Genomic DNA, 10,000 nt, shown 5'->3' on the forward strand with positions numbered 1-10,000 from the left:
TCTTTTTATTCCGTTGGCTATCTTTGTAGCAACCTTCATGTTTGCTTTCTTCGAACAAAGAGATTCTGTACGAAAAGGCATACATAATCTGTTTGTAATGAAAGAATGCTATAGAGGAGGGCAGCACTCTATTACGTCGAATCGATTTTAACTGTTTTAAAACAGAGAACTATCTTTTCAAGTTAAACATTTCTTTTTATACTTATGTTCAATCAATCACACGCATTTCTCATACCTATACGTGAACTGAACAGATTGACGAATTGACAACAAAGACAGACAGGCTGCACAAATGTAATAATTTTCATTTACACTTATCATTGTAGACATTACATTTCTTATGATCAAATAAAGAATTTGCGAATGCAACAAACTGTGAATCGTTTGGATTATATATATATATATATAAAAAAAAAGAAAAAAAAAAAAATTAGATTATTCTTCTATAACTCGCTTACAAAAGTTCGTAAAAATGGCGCAATTAGAAGAATGTTTCTAACGAGGCTACACTAACAACGTTTATCTAATGTCTGTCTCTCTACGTTTTTAGTAACCGCCTTGTATTTATTAACCTAAGAGTTAAAGTTAGACATCACTCAGCACTTTATGCACTTTTTCAATATAATCCAACACTGTCGACAAATATTATGATCACATCGTTGAAATCTTCGCTGAAGAAGTTTGCCAAGTTTTCGCTGAAAGTTTTTAATACATTGTATTTTCAAATCGTCTCTAATTACGTTCGTCGTCCTGTTTCATGACTCTTGTAATCCACCTAACGTAATTCGGCAGCTTGGCATAAATTCCGAATTTTCCACGTTTCCCACAACCTTCCCCAAAACTAGTAATACCAAAAATAGTCCAACCGTGATCGGGTCTTCGAGGATCTCTGCACAGCAAAGGTCCACCACTGTCACCAGCACAGGAATCCATTTTTCCACGACGATAACCGGCACAAAACATATTATCAGTTATTCTATAATCCACATAAACTTGTCGACAAGTTTCTGGTGAAACTATAGGTATCTATGAGAGAAAAAAAGAAATTATTACTTTCTCCAAAGAATAAAATTCGAAAGTTAATGGATTTATATACCTTAGCCTCATGAAGAATGTCTGTACCAAAATCATCGGTCACTTTGGACTTGCCCCAACCTAAAATCGTACACAACTGATTCGTTGGCAAAAGTTGTTTTGGCGCTGGAAGACAAGCGATCCCTCTCGAGGGAGAAGGAGTCAAATTAACTGGAAGACGTAACATAGCAACGTCGTTATCAACGGTATCAGCGTCGTATTCTGGATGTATTACTACCGAGTCCACCTGCAACGATTATACCGTGTTAGCCATAACGTGTACCACGGTAATTGCTCCATGGTACGACCACTTCAACCACCATATGTATGATATATACATATATATATATATATATATACAGACAATCGTATGTATATATATATACACTTAGTTACTTTAAAGGGGATAAGCATGCGAGAACAAGTACCCTGAGCTCCAGTTCAGTGCCCTCCTTCACCGTTAAATCGTGTTCACCGATACGAACGTACAAGCGTTTTCTTATGCAGTGGGCGGCAGTCAAGACCCATTTCGGAGAGACCAGAGTTCCTCCGCAAAATGCTTCCTATAGAATAAGACTGTGCGATAAAAATTTAAACGACTAGCTCGGCCAATAAATAAAATTCTCTATCTCGATAAAACCTACGTGAAATCTGTTTAATACAGCCACCTGCCATGGCCAAGCTCCTGGAACAGCTGGACGACCACCGATGATTCGAGTGAAATAAGAAAGCCTAGAATTTTTCTGAGAATTCATAACTCCGCATTTCCAAGTTGGTTGAGTCTTTTCAGGAACGAAACTGTCGACGGCGTTGGGATTCAATTCATACTCGTCCAATATCACGTCTATAATAAATATCTAACATTAGTCTAATCCACGAAGATATTATCCATCGACGTTCCATTGACAAATCTTTACCATCGTTATCTTCCTCTCGACTCCCACGAATTTTTCGATGTATCCATCTTTGGCAAAAGCTACCCTCGACGTAACAATAAGCACTCTCTCGTATTACGTCGCGACCACAGATGCCAGGTTTTCTACACCATCTTTAAATTAATAAAAAAAAAAAAAAAAGACAAACAAATAAATTGAGAATAATTTGTTATCATTCGAACCGCATTCGATCTGGAATTAATCAACTTGCCTGTGACGTTGCGTAGTGCATAACCTTGTACACGGAGACCATTTGCTCCATTTGCCATAATGACTGCTAAATTGATCCTTGACATCGGTACCTCTTCTTCTACCATGTCTAGGCGCGGCTTCCTTTGGCAACTATGAAATTGTCATTAATAATTGATAGATTGAAAATCTTTACATTCGATAATCGTTTATATTAGAAATTATTTTCTGATAAATTTTTAATATTCACCTGTACCACGTGGAATTTATCTGTTTTCCATCGTCCTCGACGTTGACGTTGCTTGCATCTTCTTCTACGTCCTTTTCTTTTATGCTCACAAGTACGTTCTTCCTGTCAAATATAACAATATATTTTTTATATAATGATCTAACGATTCCTTCGATAAAATTGATACTTACTCTAAGTACAGTGGTTCCACATTGACTCTTCGTTATGCATCTTCTAACACGATTTTGTGAACAGTGTCGATCGCAGACCGACCATTCGCTCCAATTAGTAAAATAAGATAATTTCGAGGATCCTGGTAAATGTAAAAGAAAAAAAATGTTAAAGAAACACAAAAAAATATTTTTTTTCTTTTTTCAAAAAGAAAAAAAAACAAAGAAAAGAAAACGGAGTAATTATAAATTTTTTTTATTAAAAATAATATATACCGGTCTTTGGAGATTGTTCCGTAATTGTTTCCTGACTAAATGAATCTATCCAGCCGTCATCATTTACAGCCACCGTAGAGCTATGATTCGCAATCTGTAATAAAAAGATTTTTATGAGTCCTTAAAACGAGAACCGAGAAAAATAAAAACAAATGGAAAATCTTCAAACGATTAGATAAGACGTCCTTTTTTTTCTCCCTCCCTCTCTCTCTCTCTCTCTCTCTCTCTCTTTCAATGATTAAATCTTCGCTGTGTCATAAACACGATCGATTAAATGTCTTGTTTTAAGACATGAATTTCATAGGGGAATATAAAGAGAACAGAAAAACCGAGAAAACACGTATTTCTTCTCAAGAAACGTGAAAAAAAATATAAAGTACTTATTCGTGAATAGAAAAAAAAATCGATAGAGAGACAGAGAGAGAGAGAAAGAGAAGGAAGCCATAAAGATTCTCCATCACGTAGGTAGATCATTGCAAAAACACCGCGAGATAGCGATGGTTCTTAAGCGAGAAGAAGTTAATGGAAGAAGAAGAAGAAGAAAAAATGAAGAAAAAGAGGGTTGATACATTCTAAACACCTCGCGAATAAGTACGAGTCCGATGCGTAACGTCTGTTACCATCAATCGAAAATTAAACTCGATTTGTCGCTTTGATAATAATACTGCGACGTAACCGCGACCTCCTATTCTTCCTACCATTTACCATTTAATCGTGCGTTACACAACGTTGCCCGAACGTAGGTAGAAAACGGCATAAAGTCACCGTCAATTCACTACTCTTTCGCTTTTAAATGCTTATTTCTGTCCTCCATGAAAACGGATCGTGTTCGCCGTAGCTGTGACATCAAAAAGCTAAGGCGAGAATTGCAAGAGGAATGCATTTGTCCCTTTTTTCTGACCATTTCGTAATAATAATAATAATAATAATAATAATAATAATTGTCCTCGTATGTATTTGTGCCCACGCGTAAACTCTATACCCTTTTTAACAGCCTCCGTGTTACTGGCGAAGAAATTCATTGCATTTCTCAAGCTATTTGACAATAGGATAAAATGCATTAGCAAATATTTGCGATTCTTCTTATTCTATTGACGATGTTTTTTTTTCTGTTTTTTTTTTTTCTTTCTTTTTTTTCCATTTTTTTTTTCTTCCTTATTTACAGAGAGATTGAAGAAAATCCTTTTGGTATACTGTCAAATCGTCCTCGATTCTATCGTTACACAACGTATAATTCATTGATTTTTCATCGTGTAACAGTAGACGATGACATTAACAAGATTCAAAGTCTCTCGAAATGGAATCGGACGTAGGCTCGAAACCTTCCCTTTAAAACACCACGCCTCTCCTATATCATCTGCATTGTCCCCGGTGCAAAATGGTGACGCGAAACTCACCGAGTTACCTCATCGAGGTCGAACGTCTCAGACACACCGAGAAATCTAATACTGAATATGTAAGATGCAAACGTAACGAGTATCACGATCGAAGAATATGCTCATACATATTCTAAACTAATTTATGTAATAAATTATGAGCGAATGGAAAAAAGCTTTTTATATATATATATATATATATATATATATATATATAGTATAATTTTATATCTGTTTATCCATTTCTTTTCCGTTTCTCAATTTAATCGTATTTAATCGAAATATTTTTCATTCGATCGGATTAACAACGGATTGTAAAAGATATACGATGATAATCCTTAGAACTTAAGACATATATATCTATATATCGTAACAACAACAGAAGAAAATAAAATTATTATCGGTAAATCTTTACTTTTCTTTCTTTTATAATCGTTATCTTGACTCTTAACAGATCCACAAGTCGATCCGCATATAACGATACGAGAAAACAACTTTTCGAAATGCGAAGATGTCCTCTTAGCTAGGAATTCAGGATTAACGATACACCTAAGTATCATCAGTTATCGTACATAAATAAATAAATATATATATATATATATATATATATATATATATATGTATATATTCTTTTTATTACGAAGGTGTGAAAACAGGTTCTCACGTTGATTACCTCTTTTCGATCGACCTCGTTTTTAAGCCGTACATTAAAAAAACGTCACGAACGATCGTTATTAATAATAATAAAGGAATTCCTTAACGAAGTGTCCTTTTCTTTCCCTTTTTTTTCCTTCTTTTTATTTCTTTTCTTTTTCCCTTTCTTTTTTTTTTTTTATCACCCTTTCTCGCCTCTCTCTAGGCTCAGAGAATCACGTTCAAACATGTCGATTAAATAAACGCGCTGATTTCGATTGATGACAACATGTCATCCATAAGATATCAAATTACGATCAGATCGATATAAAGTTATATACATAAGTGCAATCGAATATATCTATACATAACTGAATATATCTGCACGTTGACCAGATTTGAACGTCTGAAATCGATTTCTGTTCTTATATGGATCGCCCGCTTTTTGTCGTTGCTTCTTTACGATCAATATAAATATATATATATATATATATATATATATATATATATATATATATGTATACATATGTATGTATGTATGTATCGTGCTCACGTATGAAACGAAATATATAATGGACGTATGTTATATGTTTGCTATAAATTTACGTAAGTACATACATACATACTTACATTCATACTCTTTCTCATTCTCTCATTCTCTCTCTCTCTCTCTCTCTCTCTCTCTCTCTCTCTCTCTCTACATTTCGAATACATTCAATGAAAATAGTACAAGAACAAAAACAAAAAAGAAGGGAGAAAAAAAGATGAAAAAAATCAAGGTTGGTATTATAATCTTTTCTAATGACACAATCGATAATTATCTTTCCAACCTACTTTTTTCTTTTTCTTTTGTTCTTTACTTTTATTTCTTCTTTTTCTTTTCCTTTTTTTTCTTTTTTTTTTTTTTTTTTTTTTTCTTTTTTAACAGAAACACAAAAAAAATTCACTCGAAAATAAAAGTGAAACGTAAGAAGAAGAAAATTACTTGTTGGTATGGCACAAGTTTTATGGATATTTTATAGGCACACTTATTAAAACGTCGAGTATCCTCGCGAGTGTGAGGCTGCGTTAATTATCGCCGATTCAAAGTTTATTCCGAGCTACAGAAAAGGCGACCACTTCGTAGAGAATGAAAAGGGAAAGCGAAAAAGAAAGAATATACTCGGTGGTCGTCGGAGATGGAAGACTCCGTGAAGAGATAAAGAGTATGTATGTGTGTGAGCGCGCGCTTGTGAGAATCTGTGTATGTGTAAGAGAGAAAGAGAGAGAGAAAGAGAGAGAGAGAGAGAGAAAGAACGAAGGGGAATCTGTATGCGTCGCAGAGGACGTGTCCAAACTAGGCTGAAGTCTGCCGGTGTCTTACATCTTGGTGACGATCCAGCAAAAAGCGCGAAACGCTTAAAGGAAGAACAATTCTGTGGGGGTAAAGGAGTCCCAGAGATGAGGATGAGAATGAGAAAGGAGAAAGAGAAAGAAGAAAACTTGAGATATCGTCGTAGCCGCCTACCAGAAAGACGATGGTAACTCGAAAACCACCATAAAAGAATCGATCAGCGATGCCGACGAATCCGCTGGTTGGTTCAACGTGTCGCGCTTAATCGAAGCTTTCCATCCGAGGAAAACGGTACTTTTGACGATGGCCGTTGGACTTTTCCTTCTTCGTCGGCGTGACTTCCTTAGAAAAAAAAGCATTATCATCGATCTTTGAGTATCGTCATCAAGAAAACATCGTTAACAAGGTATCACGAACGTTGATAAATATCGATTCTATTTCCTTGACGATGTTCATTCGATTAAAGTTTTTCCACGTGTTCTATCGATCCTTGTAAATATATTTCTACTTATGTGCTTTATGACGCGGATGAAAGAGAGAGAGAGAGAGAGAGAGAGAGAGGGAGGGAAGAAGAAGAAGAAAAAGAAACTCTTGGTATTAGTTAAAAGTATTTATATCATTTTTCTTCGCGAGCAAGAAACTAAAATCTAAAGATCCCAAGGTGAAAAGAAGAGGAGTAAAGTACGAAATGTCCGGCATCCGTTCTTGCACAACGACGCCTCGGTTATACCCTAGATGGTAGCGTCTCCCGTCCAGAGGCCGTCCGAAAATGGCCGTCCATTTCTTCTTCCACCGTGTAGTAGGACTACCGTCGATTTAATGCGAGGTCCTTCTGACTCGAGCGCAAGATGCACCTCTCTCTCTCTCTCTCTCTCTCTCTCTCTGTCTTTCTCTTTCTCTCTCTCTCTCTCTCTCTCTTTCTCTCTCACTACCTTCCAACGTCGTCCGTAACGATGGAATGCTTGCTATGGCGAGATCGCCAACTGATTTATAGCCTGGTAAGATCGAAAAGGGCACGATCTTCGGCACTGAGCCTCGATACCTTTCTTAACGAACGTTCCTTCGAAATAAGTTCCCTTCTTCAAGATCCTTTCTATAATCAATTACGTAAAGATCTATTTCAATGACTTCACCGTCATTGACTCGATGTGAGTTTGCAGCTCAACGTGTTTGAAATAAATTACGCTAAACTCTACCAACGTGGACCGATTAAAGTTCAAAGTATCAAATGTCATGACCGATGGATCAAAGGATCATGATACGTTAAATCGTTTAATTGAGTTCTATGCGTTTCTTTTAAAAAACATTGTCGTCGATTTCTTCCTTTATATTCAAACGTATCTTACAAACGTAGAACATTTTATCACTCCTCTTCATTCTCCTTCCTCCCTTTGTCCATCTCCTCCCACCTTCATTTCCTTTTCCTCTTTCCCAATGGATTACAAAATACTCATGTAAGTTCGACTATATGTGGATTTCTTCTTTCCTTTTTATTTCTTTTTCTTTAATCACTCTTTAAGGAGTAAGTAAATGTATCTCTTAAATGGATGATTATCGTCTCGTCGATCAAAACGAATGTACTATGTCCGATGTTGGCGAGATACCATGCTTCTTTATTACTTCTCTTTATCTCTCTCTCTCTCTCTCTCTTCGTGATAGCTTAACACATCGGGTGAGATCATCTCGTGATTTACCGTCGTCCATTCGTCAACGAAGAAGAGACCAACGGTTGCTCGGATTGATAAAATATAGTCATTACCGTCGATCAACCAGCATCTTGTTTTCGATGTCAATAAAGGAAAAAACGTTCGTTTAGAATCGAATAGATCGATAGATCGTTCAACAGCTTCTTTCATCTTTTTCCTTTTTTCTTATTAAAATCCAACCTTATTAGATAGTTTCAAGTTCTTCTTTAAAACGTGGACACGTTTAAAGGCTATATACTTTATGAAGTTACCAACGTTTAAATTCTTTTAGCGATCACAAGTGCTTCCGAGTGTTTCATTCGTAGTTCCGTAGGATTCCGTGAGAAATAAAACTTATATAAGTACATATATATATATATATATATATATATATATATATATATATGTATGATACAAACTCGAGCTTAGAAGTCGTAAAGCTTAAGCCCACTTGGATCGGAGAAGTTGTCGAGTCTTGGCAAAAGAGAAACAGTCACCTGCCGTGCTTTTAACCGTTGCTAACCATTCGTCTTTCTTCCTTTTTCTTCGTTTCGTTCTCTCTACGTCTTTCCCTTACGTCTTTTATATATGTTGTATATACGCGTCCGGTTTGCGTTTATGGCCACGGTTATTTCCGGATCACCGTCTCTCAGCCGCCATACGGTCGTTTTATACAAGCGGAGGACCGTGTAGCTCTTCATTGTTCCTCGACACTGGCCTTACCACCGTCCCTCACGAGCGACTTTAAGTTCGAGATGTATCATCAAGCGGGATCACGCTCTGTCTCTCTCTCTCTCTCTCTCTCTCTCTCTCTCTCTCTCTCTCGTAGTTTTGCCAGATAATGGACTGCACAACTACCCACGAGATTTTCCTTTTCATTCACGACAGACACGCTTATATTGTTTAACGTCGAAATCCATCCTTTTTTTTTTTTTTTTATTTCGATGAACTGATCGAAAGTTTTTTTCTTTCATTTGTTTTCTTTTTATTTCTTTTTCTTGTTCTGTTTTTTTTTTTTTTTCTTTTCTTCTCTTTAACGTAACCCTCGAGTCTCGAACTAAAGAAGGAAAAGAAAAAGAAAGAGGGGGAAAAAAGAAAAAGAAAAAGAAAAAGAAAAAAGAAATAAAAAAGCGGAAGTGTTTGAAAAACGAAGTGTTCGAAGTGTAACGTTCTCGAAGCGCGCAATGTCGAATTATGCATGCATTGTGACGCGACTCCGTTTCTTCTTCTCATTCTTTTTTACTTTCCTTATTCCTCACGTTGCAACAACCACCCATCGACCCAGTTAATGTATGCAGTTCACGATCACCGATACCGTGTACACGATTGTATTTTCTTAAACGATCGTATGGATTTACGATGCATCGACGATTATATCATTCTTATCGTATTCCGTTTCTGGTTTGATCGAAATTGGAACGATTAATTTCACTTATCGTATAAATATCGGATAATATTGATATCCATTAATGAAACACTGAAATATCCATTTGAAAACGAAAGTAAAAGGAATGAGGTTTAATAAAATGGTTTTATAAAAAGTAATATTACTTCGTGAATTCAAGCGAATTCGTATTTTGCCTTCTTTTCTTTTTTTTCTTTCTCTTTCCTTTTCTTTTCTTTTTTCTTTTTTTTTATTTTATTTCTTCTTTTTTTTTTTTTTTTTTTTTTTAACTTTATAACCGATCCCCTTCCATATGTAATTAAAATATTCCATTTCGTAAGCGCTTTTAAGTGGATTTGCAAGTATCAAATTAATTTAAACATTAAAGCTGCCCTCACCACGGTGGCACTATTTAATACACAATATTAACGAAGGCAGCTCTTTGTGAGGCGGACAAGTTATACCGGAATAACTTGTTTTGATTCATATACACTCCACGTGCAACGGCAAACGATTGCTAAACTTCTAGCATTGCTTGGCCTCAGCTCTCAGCCGCACAATGTCACGTGCAACGTGCCCCACCGCTAATGACTCTCCCCGTTTGAATCTAAGTTGAACTTTCGTTTTACGAGCCTCGTAAAATGATATATTTTTTCTTTTCCCTTTCTTTTTTTCTTTTTCTTTCTTTTTTTTTTTTTTTTTCATTTTCTCGAGCA

At 35.9% G+C, this 10,000-nt stretch overlaps 2 protein-coding genes across 3 annotated transcripts in view; one reads left to right on the forward strand and one right to left on the reverse strand.

Moving 5' to 3' along the window:
- The window catches only part of LOC124423019 (nuclear migration protein nudC), a 75,902-nt gene extending 75,522 nt beyond the window's left edge, over window positions 1-380 (forward strand). Inside the window, exon 7 of the mRNA XM_046960242.1 lies at window positions 1-380. This exon is cut by the window's left edge and continues 188 nt beyond it. The gene's annotated coding sequence lies outside the window, so the exon portion shown is untranslated.
- The window catches only part of LOC124423018 (transmembrane protease serine 5), a 17,009-nt gene continuing 7,289 nt past the window's right edge, over window positions 281-10,000 (reverse strand). For both annotated transcript variants that reach the window (XM_046960241.1, XM_046960240.1), the window contains exons 2-10: window positions 2,874-2,967; window positions 2,619-2,740; window positions 2,449-2,550; window positions 2,221-2,351; window positions 1,992-2,122; window positions 1,719-1,918; window positions 1,503-1,637; window positions 1,097-1,321; window positions 281-1,026 (exon numbers count right to left, since the gene is read on the reverse strand). In XM_046960241.1, the coding sequence (XP_046816197.1) occupies window positions 733-1,026; window positions 1,097-1,321; window positions 1,503-1,637; window positions 1,719-1,918; window positions 1,992-2,122; window positions 2,221-2,351; window positions 2,449-2,550; window positions 2,619-2,740; window positions 2,874-2,967 (1,434 nt within the window). In that variant the 3' untranslated portion in view covers window positions 281-732. The remainder of the gene's footprint in view (window positions 1,027-1,096; window positions 1,322-1,502; window positions 1,638-1,718; window positions 1,919-1,991; window positions 2,123-2,220; window positions 2,352-2,448; window positions 2,551-2,618; window positions 2,741-2,873; window positions 2,968-10,000) is intronic.

This window comes from Vespa crabro, chromosome 3 (genome assembly GCF_910589235.1).
Source record: "Vespa crabro chromosome 3, iyVesCrab1.2, whole genome shotgun sequence".
Classification (NCBI taxonomy): domain Eukaryota; kingdom Metazoa; phylum Arthropoda; class Insecta; order Hymenoptera; family Vespidae; genus Vespa; species Vespa crabro.